The 14612-nt window shown below is 39.5% G+C and overlaps 1 protein-coding gene across 10 annotated transcripts in view; it reads right to left on the bottom strand.

Annotated features, from left to right (window-relative positions):
• The window catches only part of LOC105468432 (THO complex subunit 2), a 133489-nt gene that overhangs the window by 44151 nt on the left and 74726 nt on the right, over positions 1-14612 (bottom strand). For all 10 annotated transcript variants that reach the window (XR_979477.3, XM_011718576.3, XM_011718577.2 and 7 more), the window contains exons 13-15: positions 2034-2075; positions 1470-1600; positions 1266-1367 (exon numbers count right to left, since the gene is read on the bottom strand). Coding sequence is in view for 9 of the 10 variants with exons in the window: in XM_011718576.3 (XP_011716878.2) it covers positions 1266-1367; positions 1470-1600; positions 2034-2075 (275 nt within the window). In the remaining variant the exon portion in view is untranslated. The remainder of the gene's footprint in view (positions 1-1265; positions 1368-1469; positions 1601-2033; positions 2076-14612) is intronic.

Here is a 14612-nt window from a genome sequence, read left to right as displayed (position 1 = left end):
CCATGCCATAGAGCCTAACATATACCTTCAGGTAAAGTCAGTCACCAAAGGATTTTTAAGTAAGAGAATATACAAATCACTGTAATACGCCAGATAAAAGAACCAAGGGAGTGGTGGCAGAGACAGCGGATGAATTTAAGGTATTTAATAATGCTTAATGTATTATTAAACAATCCATGCAGAGCACTTAGTTCAATGTCTGGCACATATAGTAAGAGCTCCCCTAAATATTAGCTGATGTTGTTAAGCTAGAAATTGTACCTGGAGAACTCTTAAGTCCAGAAACTCTTTCAGATCTAATATCGTCTCCTGCCAAGCAAAACTCCCCCTAGTGAAATCATTTACTCTCATCTATCCTCCCATAGCACTTTATTCATACTGTATAACATGTATAACCTATTAAACTAGATTGTTTCAATATAATTCATAGGCTCACAGGGAAAAAAAAATAGATTGTGATCATGCACACACCTGTTTTCCCAGTAGACTGTGACCAGAAACAGTATCACTGGGCAAAGACAACATTTAACAGATATTACACACTGTTAAATCTCAATAAACTGAAAACGAACTACTTTTAATTAGAATACCATACCACATGAATTTAAAAAAGGAATGACAACTGACAATAGCCTCATTGAAAACACTTGCAATACAGCAATGTAATTAAGTATCTAAACTAATACGAATCTGAAGTATATGATTTTCATAATTAAACTTCAAATAATCTACTGGGAAGTAGAACATCACTCTTATGTTTTTAATGATATGAAAATAAAAGTGTACAAATTTTTTTAAAAAAGAAATTTCTCAAAAGTTGACTCCCTGCAGAGATAGTTCTGGATAATTTCATTAGTTCTTCCTAACAGATTAAAAAAATTTATTATGGCAACTTTCAGCAGAGGAAACTGCTAGAACTTTTACTACCTTGCACAAATCACTAAAGGTGAGCAAAGGCCACAGCAGGCTGTCCTTAAAAAGAAGAAAACAAAACGCTCATCCAATAACATGATGCATGTATTAAAGAGGATTTTCATTAGATTTTTATCCATATGTAAACAGGACAACTATGAAAACATTAACTTGGTAGTCAAAATGAGCTAAAACCACAGTTAATAGTCATTCCATCTGTAGTATATAAATCAGCTATACCATTCACAACACATAGGCTTTCTCAAAACTGAGGCTCAGACAAGCTACCTGAAAGAAAATAAATGAGCTCCAGATATAATTTAGATTAATATGAAAAATAAATTAAAACTTACTTCATGATATATTTGGCTCTGTCTATTGTCTGAGCTTTAACTTTTACTAAAAGTGGGTGACTGTTATAAGTTTCATTCTTCCACTGGCCATACAGACGGTATCTTAAAAAACGATGAGATGAAGAATTAGGAAAAGTTAAACACTTAGAGGTTAATATACTAGAATTACTAATAGTTAAAAACATGAAAATAATATGTATTTACCTATGCTGATATGGAAATGTTTTAAACATTCCCCATAGTTCCTCAGACATACAAGCATTGCAGTCCATCAAAGAAAGAGATGGAAGTAGTACCTGGTCAGTAATGCTAAGCAAACAGCTAAGGATAACTTCCTAAAAGAAAGAAGGAAAAGTTATTTCGGTAAGAGGTCTATATTAATATAATCAACAATAAATTTATGACAGCCTTGGGAAAATTACTGTTTCTTAATCTCGTAACACACAATATCCCATTCCTCACCCACCTTTTTCACAATGCTTATTTATGTTTCTCCATCTAAGACATAAAATGGGGTGAGGAAAGGAAAGGGGTAGCAAAGGAATGAGGAACTTTTCTCTCTCTTCGTTTTTCAACATATTAATCCTCAGGGGAAAAAATGTTAATCTTAAAAGATAACTTTGCATAAGCTGCCAAAAACTATAATCAGCATCTACATTATAAAACAATTACTCATACAGATGATTAAAGCTTGTTCACAGTAAAATTAGTAGTATACTGTACCAAGACAAACATTAGACACATTATTGGATTTTTCTAGTCTCTTACCGTTTTTTCTTTATCTTCTTGTTTGCTTCCATCAGACTGAAACTATAATTTAAAAAAAGAAACTAATAAAATACAAAATGGCTAAGATTATGGTGTCACAATTTAGGTTCTAATTTGAAAAAAACTTTAACTTGCACATGATTCTTACTTTTTACAAATATGTAGATTTTAAATATAGCCTGTTAACCTTTTTAAATTTTATCTATGTTTCTAACCTCTAAGTCATACTTGATATCCATGAATTTTAAGTGTCAATTTTTATAAACCAATTCTTTTCTCAACCTATCAAACCAACGCATCCTAAAATTGATCTAAGTATTTATTATAAAAATGTAGTGAGGGCTGGGCATGGTGCTTCATGCCTGTAATCCCAGGACTTTGGGAGGCCGACGTGGGCAGATCCCCTGAGGTCAGGCGTTTGAGACCAGCCTGTCCAACATGGCGAAACCCCGTCTCTACTGAAAATACAAAAATTAACCAGGCATAGTGGCGCGCACCTGTAACCTCAGCTACTCGGGAGGCTTAGGCAGAAGAACCGCTTGAACCCAGGAGGCATAGGTTGCAGTGAGCCAAGATTGTGCCATTGCACACCAGCCTGGGCGACAAGAGCAAAAAAAAAGAAAAAAAAATTGTGGCCAGTACAATAATTTCATTATAATACATTTGCATTTTTCCATCCAGAGATTATAGTTTTTCTTCTACGGAATTAGTATAATCAAACACTAAAGCAACAAAAAGCAAAAACAAAGCCAAATTAAACACAAAGAAATTTAAAACTATCTTTTAATTCACCACTCCCAAAGTCCTCACTGAAAGATAAGCCCAAAATACCAATAACATTACTAACAAAGACAAAACCATTGCTTAAACTGTACAGACTGAATGAAAAATCCTGGGTCTGTATTATATAAACAATTTGTAGATTTGCAGATGAGCCCCTAAAGTGATGTTTGACAAGGATGTCTATTAATTCAAAATTAAACAGTGAATGATATTTGTGTGAATGTAAACAGAGACAGGGGGTGGAGTCTGTAGAAGACAAAAAGACAACTAAAGTACTGACAACCAGTGACAATCTAGATTTCTGACAAGAATTTAGCTCAATATCAAGTGAGAAAGAGGGAAAAGCTAATATGTGGATAATAAGCTTCTTATTTTCTTGGTAGATAAGGGTGTTTTGTGTATGCATACATTTTCACACTTCAGTAATGGATGTTACCACAGGAAAAGTCTAACCGTTATACTATATTTTCACATAACACTAATTCAGGGCCTGCCATGTTACCTTTATGGGAAAATACATACACTCAATTTGTTTTTAATTGGCAGGTTAAAAAGGTATGGTTCCTTTCACAGAAATAATTTATTAAGTCAACATATATCCTGGTAAGCAAAAAGGAACTGGGTTACAGAGGAGTGGCCTGGCAGAAAAAAGCCAGATGGTTTGGTTTGGTTTGGGGGTGGTGAGGTGGCACACACATAATTCTGGTGGCATATAGGATGTACATTGGGAAACAAAAATACAGGTATCCTGTAATTGGAAAAACTAGGTTTATGGTATATTATGTCGGGGATAAAGACAGTTAAGCTCCTCCTTTCCTGGTATACTATAATTTAAACAAACCTAATAAAGCAACACACAGTTTTTTTCCCACAGAAATAAAACATTTTATTTACTAAGTTGTCCTAATTCCCTTTCTAGGTGACTCTTATGAGTTTCAAGCATCTATTCTCTAGATTTCATATCAATTTCAAGCATCAATTCTCTAGATTTCATAAGCAGGAAAATTTGAAAAGGGGAAAGAAATATAGGAAGCAAAATAAAACCAACTAGAAGAGCAGTAAAAGACCTTCCTATCAAAGTCGAATTATAGCAAGAATGTACAAAATTAAATCAAGAAGTACATGCAAATAAAAGGAATTTTCTTGTTTGGTAGGAAAATACATTCTACTCCCTTAATACTTTTTCTCTTAGTTTAATTTGCTTTTTAATTCAAAGCAACTGTAAGATTCTCACACAACACTATAAGTTTTATTGAATGCCAGCTAGATGGGAGGGAGACAGAAACAGGGAGGGAGAACAAGAGACATGCATTCATGCATTCATTCATTCATTTACTGACTAAATTCCAGGCATTGGGAATTCAAATATGAACAGGACAGAGTACTGGCACCTCTTGAAGATCAAAAACTATACTTGGGCCAGGCATGGTGGCTGATGCCTGTAATCCAAGCACTTTGGGAAGCCGAGGCAGACGGATCATGAGGTCAGGAGTTAGAGACCAACCTGACCAATATGGTGAAACCCCATCTCTCCTAAAAATACAAAAAACTAGCCAGGCATGGTGGCACATGCCTATAGTCCCAGTTACTCGGGAAACTGAGGCAGGAGAATTGCTTGAACCCGGGAGGTGGTGGTTGCAGTGAGCCTAGATCACGCCACTGCACTCCAGCCTAAGAGCAACAGAGCAAGACTCCGTCTCAAAAAAAAAAAAAAAAAAAAGGTTTTGAAAATGGAAAATAAAACCTGCAGATCTATGAAGATCAAAGGGGAAGTTTAAAAAAAAGCTGTATCAATTGTTGAGACCTGGCAAATTATTTAAATTTCATCAGCCTAATTTCTATGAACTCTCAGAAATCATGGCTTCGGTGGCTGGCAAGGTGGCCAAATAGAAACAGCTCCAGTCTGCAGCTCCCAGCAAGAAGGTGAATTATTTCTGCATTTCCAACTGAGGTACCCAGCTCATCTCAGTGGGACTGGTTAAACAGTGGGTGCAGTCCACGGAGGGTGAGCCAAAGCAGGGTGGGGCATCGCCTCACCCAGGAAGTGCAAGGGGTCGGAGAACTCCCTCCCCTAGCCAAGGGAAGCCATGAAGGACTGTGCCGTGAGGAATGGTAGATTCTGGCCCAGATAAGCTTTTCCCACAGTCTTCACAATCCGCAGACCAGGAGACTCCCTCTGTGCCTACACCACCAGGGTCCTGGGTTTCAAGCACAAAATTGGATGGCCGTTTGGGCAGACACTGAGCTAGCTGCAGGAGTCTTCTTTCACACCCCAGTAGTTCCTGGAACACCAGCGAGACAGAACCATCCATTCCCCTGGAAAGGGGGCTGAAGCCACAGAGCCAAGTGGTCTAGCTCAGTGAATCCCACCCCCACGGAGCCCAGCAAGCTAAGATCCACTGGCTTGACATTCTCGCTGCCAGCACAGCAGTCTTAAGTCAAGCCGGGACAGAGGCTTGAGTAGGTGGTTTTCCCCTCACAGTGTAAACAAAGCCACTGGGAAGTTCAAAGTGAGCAGAGCCCACTGCAGCGTCCCAAAGCTGGTGTAGCCTGACTGTCTCTCTAAATTCCTCCTCTCTGGGCAGGGCATCTCTGAAAGAAAGGCAGCAGCCCCAGTCAGGGGCTTATAAATAAAACTTCCATCTTCCTGGGACAGAGCAGCTGGGGGAAGAGGTGGCTGTGGGCACAGCTTCAGCAGACTTAAATGTTCCTGCCTGCTAGCTCTGAAGGGGACAGCGGATCTCTCAGGACAGCGCTCAAGCTCTGCTAAGAGAGAGACTGCCTCCTCAAGTGGGTGATTGACCCCTGTGCCTCCGGACCAAGAGACACTTCCCAGCAGGGGTTGACAGACATCATACAGGAGAGCTCTGGCTGGCATTTGGCAGGTGCCCCTCCAGGATGAAGCTTCCAGAAGAAGGAAAAGACAGCAATCTTTGCTGTTCTGTAGCCTCCGCTGGAGCTACCCAGGCAAACAGGGTCTGAAGTGGACCTCCAGCAAACTCCAGCAGACCTGCAGCAGAGAGGCCTATTAGAAGGAAAAGTAACAAACAGAAAGTAATAGAGTCAACACCAACAAATAGGACGTTCACACAAAAACTCCACCCGAATGTCACCAACATCAAAGACCAAAGGTAGATAAATCCACGAAGATGAGGAAAAAACAGCACAAAAAGGCTGAAAATTCCAAAAACCAGAATGCCTCTTCTCCTCCAAAGGATCACAACTCCTCAACAACAAGGGAACAAAACTGGACAGAGAATGAGTTTGAGGAACTGACAGAAGTAGGCTTCAGAAGGTGGGTAATAAGAAACTCCTCCAAGCTAAAGGAACATGTTCTAACCCAATGCAAGGAAGCTAAGAACCTTGAAAAAAGATTAGAGAATTGCTAACTAGAATAACCAGTTAAGAGAACAAAAATGACCTCATGGAGCTGAAAGACACAGCATGAGAACTTCCTGAAGCATACACAAGTATCTATAGCCAAATCGATCAAGCAGAAGAAAGGATATGAGAGACTGAAGCTCAAGTTAATGAAACAAAGCGTGAAGACAAGATTAGAGAAAAAAAAATGAAAAAGAACAAACAAAGCCTCCAAGAAACATGGGACTATGTGAAAAGACCAAACCTACGTTTGATTCGTGTACCTGAAAGTCACAGGGAGAATGGAACCAAGTTGGAAAACACTCTTCAGAGTATTATCCAGGAAAACTTCACCAATCTAGCAAGACAGGCCAACATTCAAATTCAGGAAATACAGAGACCACCACAAAGATACTCCTCGAGAAGAGCAACCCCAAGACACATAATCATCAGATTCATCAAGGTCAAAACAAAGAAAAAAATGTTAAGGGCAGCCAGAGAGAAAGGCCAGGTTACCCACAAAGGGAAGCCCATCAGACTAACAGCAGATCTCTCAGCAGAAACCTTACAAGCCAGAAGAGAGTGGGGTCTAATAATCAACATTCTTAAAGAAAAGAATTTTCAACCCAGAAGGTCATATCCAGCCAAACTAAGTTTCATAAGCGAAGGAGAAGTAAAATCCTTTACAGACAAGCAAATGCTGAGAGATTTTGTCACTACCAGACCTGCCTTATAAGAGCTCTTGAAGGAAGCACTAAATATGGAAAGGAAAGACTGGTTACAGCTACTGCAAAAACCTACCAAATTGTAAACACCATCGACACTGTGAAGAAACTGCATCAACTAACAGGCAAAATAACCAGCTAGCATCATAATGACAGGATCAAATTCACACATAACAATATGAACCTTAAATGTAAATGGGCTAAATGCCCCTAAATTAAAAGACACAGACTAGCAAATTGGATAGAGTCAAGACCCATCAGTGTGTTGTATTCGGGAGACCCATCTCACGTGCAAAGACACACATAGGCTCAAAATAAAGGGATGGAGAAAGATTCACCAAGCAAATGGAAAGCAAAAAAAGCAGGGGTTGCAATCCTAGTCTTTGATAAAACAGACGTTAAAACAACAAAGATCAAAAAAGACAAAGAGGGGCATTACATAATGGTAAAGGGATCAATGCAACAGGAAGAGCTAACTATCCTCAATATATATGCACCCAATACAGAAGCACCCAGATTCATAAAGCAAGTTCTTAGAGACCTACAAAGAGACTTAGGCCCCCACACAATAATAGTGGGAGACTTTAACATCCCACTGTCAATACTAGACAGATCAACGACACAGAAAATTAACTAAGACATTCAGGGCTTTAACTCAGCTCTGAACAAAGCAGACTTAATAGACATCTACAGAACTCTCCACCTCAAATCAACAGAATATACATTCTTCTCAGCATCACATCACACTTATTATAAAATTGACCACATAATTGGACGTAAAAGACTCCTCAGGAAATGCAAAAGAATGGAAATTATAACAGTCTCTCAGACCACAGTGCAATCAAATTAGAACTCGGGATTAAGAAACTCACTCAAAACCACACAACTACACGGAAACTGAACAACCTGCCCCTGAATGACTACTGGGTAAATAATGAAATTAATGCAGAAATAAATAAGCTATTTGAAACCAATGAGAACAAAGAGACAACGTACCAGAATCTCTGGGACGCAGCTAAGGCAGTGTTTAGAGAGAAATTTATAGCACCAAATGCCCACAGGAGAATGTGGAAAAGATCTAAAATCGATATCCTAACATCACAATTAAAAGAACTAGAGAAGCAAGTGCAAACAAATTCAAAACCTAGCAGAAGACAAGAAATAACTAAGATTAGAGCAGAACTGAAGGAGATAGAGACACCAAAAAAAACCTTCAAAATATCACTGAATCCAGGAGCTGGTTTTTTGAAAAGATTAACAAAATAAGACTGCTAGCCCGATTAATAAAGAAGAAAAGACCCCGGTGTGTGATGTTCCCCTTCCCGAGTCCAAGTGATCTCATTGTTCAGTTCCCACCTATGAGTGAGAACATGCGGTGTTTGGTTTTCTGTTCTTGTGATAGTTTGCTAAGAATGATGGTTTCCAGCTGCATCCATGTCCCTACAAAGGACACAAACTCATCCTTTTTTATGGCTGCATAGTATTCCATGGTGTATATGTGCCACATTTTCTTAATCCAGTCTGTCACTGATGGACATTTGGGTTGATTCCAAGTCTTTGCTATTGTGAATAGTGCCGCAATAAACATACGTGTGCATGTGTCTTTAGAGCAGCATGATTTATAATCCTTTGGGTATATACCCAGTAATGGGATGGCTGGGTCATATGGTACATCTAGTTCTAGATCCTTGAGGAATCGCCATACTGTTTTCCATAATGGTTGAACTAGTTTACAATCCCACCAACAGTGTAAAAGTGTTCCTATTTCTCCACATCCTCTCCAGCACCTGTTGTTTCCTGACTTTTTAATGATCGCCATTCTAACTGGTGTGAGATGGTATCTCATTATGGTTTTGATTTGCATTTCTCTGATGGCCAGTGGGGAGGGGGGAGGGGGGAGGGGGGAGAGATTGCATTGGGAGTTATACCTGATGTAAATGACGAGTTGATGGGTGCTGACGAGTTGATGGGTGCAGCACACCAACATGGCACAAGTATACATATGTAACAAACCTGCACATTATGCACATGTACCCTAGAACTTAAAGTATTTAAAAAAAAAAAAAAAAAAGAATTGTGGGCAGATGATGCAACCAGGCAGTTCACAAAAAAAAAAAAAAAAAAAAGAAATTCAAATGGCTATTAAACATATAAAAGGATGCTCAACCTCACTCAAAATAAAAGTGCAGATTAAAACTCTAAAAAAAGAAAAAGAAAAAAGAATCAAATAGACACAATAAAAAATTATAAAGGGGATATCACCACTGATCCCACAGAAACACAAACTACCATCAGAGAATACTATAAACACCTCTACGCAAATAAACTAGAAAATCTAGAAGAAATAGATAAATTCCTGGATACATGCGCCCTCCCAAGACTAAACCAGGAAGAAGTAGAATCCCTGAATAGACCAATAACAAGTTCTGAAATAGAGGCAGTAATTAATAACCTACCAACCAAAAAAAGCCCAGGACCACACAGACTCACAGCCAAATTCTACCAGAGGTACAAAGAAGAACTGGTACCATTCTCTCTGAAACCATTCCAAACAACAGAAAAAGAGGGACTCCTCCCTAACTCATTTTACGAGGCCAGCATCATCCTGATACCAAAACCTGGCAAAGACACAACAAAAAAAGAAAATTTCAGGCCGACATCCCTGATGAACATATATGCAAAAATCCTCAATAAAATACTGGCAAACCGAATCCAGCAGCACATCAAAAAGCTTATCCACCACAATCAAGTCAGCTTCATCCCTGGGATGCAAGGCTGGTTCAACATACATAAATCAATAAACGTAATCCATCACATAAACAGAACCAATGACAAAAACTACATGATTATCTCAATAGATGCAGAAAAGGCCTTCGATAAAATACAACACCCCTTCATGCTAAAAACTCTCAATAAACTAGGTATCAGTGGAACATATCTCAAAATAATAAGAGCTATTTATGACAAACCCACAGCCAATATCATATTGAGTGGGCAAAAGCTGGAAGCATTCCCTTTGAAAACCAGCGCAAGACAGGGATGCCCTCTCTCACCAATCCTATTCAACATAGTATTGGAAGTTCTAGTCAGGGCAGTCAGCCAAGAGAAAGAATAAAGTGTACTGAAATAGGAAGAGAGGAAGTCAAATTGTCTCTGTTTGCAGATGTCATGATCGTATATTTAGAAAACCCCATCGTCTCAGCTCAAAATCTCCTTAAGCTGATAAGTAACTTCAGCAAAGACTCAGGATACAAAATCAATGTGCAAAAATCAAAAGCATTTCTATACACCAATAATAGAGAGCCAAATCATGAGTGAACTCCCATTCACAATTGCTAAAGAGAGAATAAAATACCTAGGAATACAGCTTACAAGGGATGTGAAGGACCTCCTCAAGGAAAACTACAAACTACTGCTCAAGGAAATAAGAGAGGACACAAGCAAATGGAAAAACATTCCATGCTCATGGATAGGAAGAATTAATATCATGAAAATGGCCACACCACCCAAAGTAATTTACAGATTCAGTGCTATCCCCATCAAGCTACCAGTGACTTTTTTTCACAGAGTCAGAAAAAACTTTAAATTTCATATGGAACCAAAAAAGAGCTCATATACCCAAGACAATCCTAAGCAAAAAGAAAAAAGTTGGAGGCATCATGCTACCTGACTTCAAACTATATTACAAGGCTACAGTAACAAAAACAGCATGGTACTGGTACCAAAACAGATACATAGACCAATGGAACAGAACAGAGGCCTCAGAAATAACACCACACATCTACAAACATCTGATCTTTGACAAACCTGACAAAAACAAGCAATGGGGAAAGGATCCCCTATTTAACAAATGGTGTTGGGAAAACTGGCTAGCCATATGCAGAAAACTGAAACTGTACCCCTTCCATACACTGTGTACAACAATTAACTCAAGATGGATTAAAAGACTTAAACGTAAGACCTAAAACCAGAAAAGCCCTAGAAGAAAACTTAGGCAATACTATTTAGGACAAAGGCATGGGCAAAGACTTTATGACTAAAACACCAAAAGCAATGGCAACAAAAGCCAAAATTGACAAGTGGCATCTAATTAAACTAAAGAGCTTCTGCACAGCAAAAGAAACTATCATCAGAGTGAACAGGCAACCTACAGAATGGGAGAAAATTTTTGTAATCTATCCATCTGACAAAGGCCTAATATCCAGAATCTAGAATGAACAAATTTACAAGAAAAAAACAACCCCATCAAAAAGCGGGCAAATGATATGAACAGACACTTCTCAAAAGAAGACATTTATGCAGCCAAAAAACATATGAAAAAATGCTCATCATCACTGGTCATCAAAGGAATGCAAATCAAAACCACAAGGAGATACCATCTCACGCCAGTTAGAATGGTGATAATTAAAAAGTCAGGAAACAACAGATGCTGGAGAGGATGTGGAGAAACAGGAATGCTTTTACACTGTTGTAAATTAGTTCAACCATTGTGGAAGACTGTGGCGATTCCTCAAGGATCTAGAACCAGAAATACCATTTGACCCAGCAATCCCATTACTGGGTATATACCCAAAGGATTATAAATCATTCTACTATAAAGACACATGCACATGTATGTTTATTGCAACACACTTCACAACAGCAAAGACTTGGAACCTACCCAATGCCCATCAACGATAGATTGGATAAAGAAAATGTGTCACATATACACCATGGAATATTATGCAGCCATAAAAACGGATGAGTGCATGTCCTTTGCAGGGACGTGGATGACGCTGGAAACCATCATTCTCAGCAAACTAACACAGGAACAGAAAACCAAATACCATATGTTCTCACTCATAAGTGGGAGTTGAACAATGAGAACACAAGGACACAGGGAGGGGAACATCACACACAGGGGCCTGTAACGGGGTGGGGGGCTAGGGGAGGGATAGCATTAGGAGAAATACCTAATGTAGATGACAGGTTGATGGGTGCAGCAAACCACCATGGCACGTGTATACCTATGTAACAAACTTGCATGTTCTGCACATGTATCCCAGAACTTAAAGTATAATTTAAAAAAAAAAAAAAAAAAAAAAAAACTACACTTGCCTGTGAGCAACTGAATTTTTAAGTTTGAATAGGCAGGGCGCAGTGGCTCACGCCTGTAACCCCAGCACTTTGGGAGGCTGAGACGGGCAGATCACAAGGTCAGGAGTTCATGACCAGCCTGACCAACATGGTGAAAACCCTTCTCTACTAAAAAAAAAAGACAAAGATTAGCCGGGCATGGTGGCATGCGCCTGTAATCCCAGCTACTCAGGAGGCTGAGGCAGGAGAATCGCGTGAACCTGGGAGGCAGAGGTTACGGTGAGCCAAGATTGCGCCACTGCACTCCAGCCTGGGCGACAGAGCTAGACTCCGTCTCAAAAAAAAAAAAAAAAAAAGGTTTAATAAAACTAGACACAATTACGCCCATATAGGCCATTAGGTGAATGGCCCAAAACAAGTTCCAAAATTGCCCTATAAAGACACAGTAGCTGATCCAGCTGCATAACTGTACAGGACTCACAAAAAATATATAGGTTTATAGGTTTATTAGGAGGAGGGTTTTTGGAGAGTCATGGAATAAATGGAAAAGTTGTAGACATAACTAGATAATTTTTTATTAATAACGACTTATTTTGAGTATCTCTGCCCCTTAAACATTTCAAACACTACTCAGGACTATGTCTCAGAAGAGAGGAAAAAAACACAAGATTTTTGAAAAGACTGGAACCTGAAGCTGTCTGTGTGAATTAAAACACTATTTTCAACTTCCCCCTTCTTCTCATTCTTACTACAATTTATTTAGTACTCACTGTGTGCCATGTACAGACTAAAATCTTCGCATTTATTTCTTAAAACTACTCTATGAAGAATCTTGGGTTTTAAGCTACATAACCAAGACAGATTTTCAATTTTGAAAACAAATAAGTGGAATGAAGCAGAATCACAGACTCCCCCTCCTGTAATAGCTGACAAAAAAACAAAAAGTAGTAAACATCAGCCTCGAAGTTCTAAAGCATTTGTTTTATAAACTACAGTTTTGAAACTACTGGTCTAAGGTACATTCTCCTCCTACCAATCCAAATTTTTATTACGAAAAATTTCAAATTTACATAAAAACTGAAAGGATAGTATACTAAACACCTATATATACCTACCTTCTAAGTTCAACAGTTAACATTTTGCCCTTTTTTTGGCAGACCAAAAAAATTTGCAGGCATGACACTTTTCTCAAAATAATGCAGGATGTCTCCTAAGAATAAGGACATGCCTCCACATTACCACAAGATCACTATCTCACCTATTTCCTAATGTCATCTAATACCCAGTCTGGGGTATATTCTGCCTGCCTAATTTCAGGTTTTACCAAGCTTTATTTGTAAATCAATTTAGAACACTTTGGCTTTTACCAAGGGCCAACATATGAAATAGCCACATAGTCTTTCTAGACAAATGAATTACAATGGCAGAGTAAAACATAAACACAGAATCTCTCTACCCCAATTCCTAACACAATAAATAAAATGTATTTTATTTATAAGAATCGCTTGAACCCGGGAGGCAGAGGTTGCAGTGAACTGAGCTTGCACCACTGCACTCTAGCCTGGTGACAGAGCAAGACTCTGTCTCAAAAAAAAAAGGAACTTACGGCTGGGCACGGTGGCTCATGCCTGTAATCCCAGCACTTTGGGAGGCCGAGGTGGGCAGATCATCTGAGGTCAGGAATTCCAGACCAGCCTGGCCAACATGGAGAAACCTCATCTGTACTAAAAGTACAAAAATTAGCCGGGTGTGGTGGCGGACGCCTGTAATCCCAGCTACTCAGGAGGCTGAATTAGAAGAATAGCTTGAACCCGGGAGGCAGAGGCTGCAGTGAGCAGAGATCGTGCCACTGCACTCCAGCCTGGGCAACAAGAGCGAGACCCCATCTAAAAAAAAGAGAGAGAGAGAGAGAGAGACAGGAACTTATGCTATTTACTTCTAGGAGGGAAAAAAGACAAACAAGATTCTGTGACTGGCTGGGTACGGTGTTTGACACCTGTAATCTCAGCACTTTGGGAGGCCGAGGCAGGTGAATCACTCGAGGCCAAGAGTTCTAGACCAACCTAGCCAACATGGCGAAACCCCGTCTCTACTAAAAATACAAAAATTTAGCCAGGCATGGTGGCACGTGCCTGTAATCACAGCTACTCAGGAGGCTGAGGCATGAGAACTGCTTGAACCCAGAAGGCAGAGGTTGTAGTGAGCCAAGGTCATGCCATTGTACTCCAGCCTAGGTGACAGAGCAAAACTCTGTCTCAAAAAAACAAAAGGTGGGGAGTCAGGCGTGGTGGCTCACGCCTGTAATCCCAGCACTTTGGGAGGCTGAGGTGGGCGGATCACCTAAGGTCAGGAGTTCAAAACTAGCCTGGCCAACAAGGCGAAACCCCATCTCTACTAAAAATAGAAAAATTAGCTGGGTGTGGTGGTGCATGCCTATAGTCCCAGCTAGTAGGGAGGCTGAGGCAGGAAATCTGCTTGAACCTGGGGGTGGAGGTTGCAGTTAGCCAAGATCATGCCATTGCACTCCAGCCTGGGTAACAAAAGCAAAATTCCACCTCAAAAAAAAAGGGCAGGGGGCAATATAAGCAGAAATATGGAAATTTTAAGGAAAAAAACAAAAAGAAATCCTACAGAT

The sequence above is a fragment of the Macaca nemestrina genome, chromosome X (assembly GCF_043159975.1).
Source record: "Macaca nemestrina isolate mMacNem1 chromosome X, mMacNem.hap1, whole genome shotgun sequence".
NCBI lineage: Eukaryota > Metazoa > Chordata > Mammalia > Primates > Cercopithecidae > Macaca > Macaca nemestrina.
Note: the sequence above shows the minus strand (reverse complement) of the source record. Positions and strands in the feature narration are given on the sequence as shown.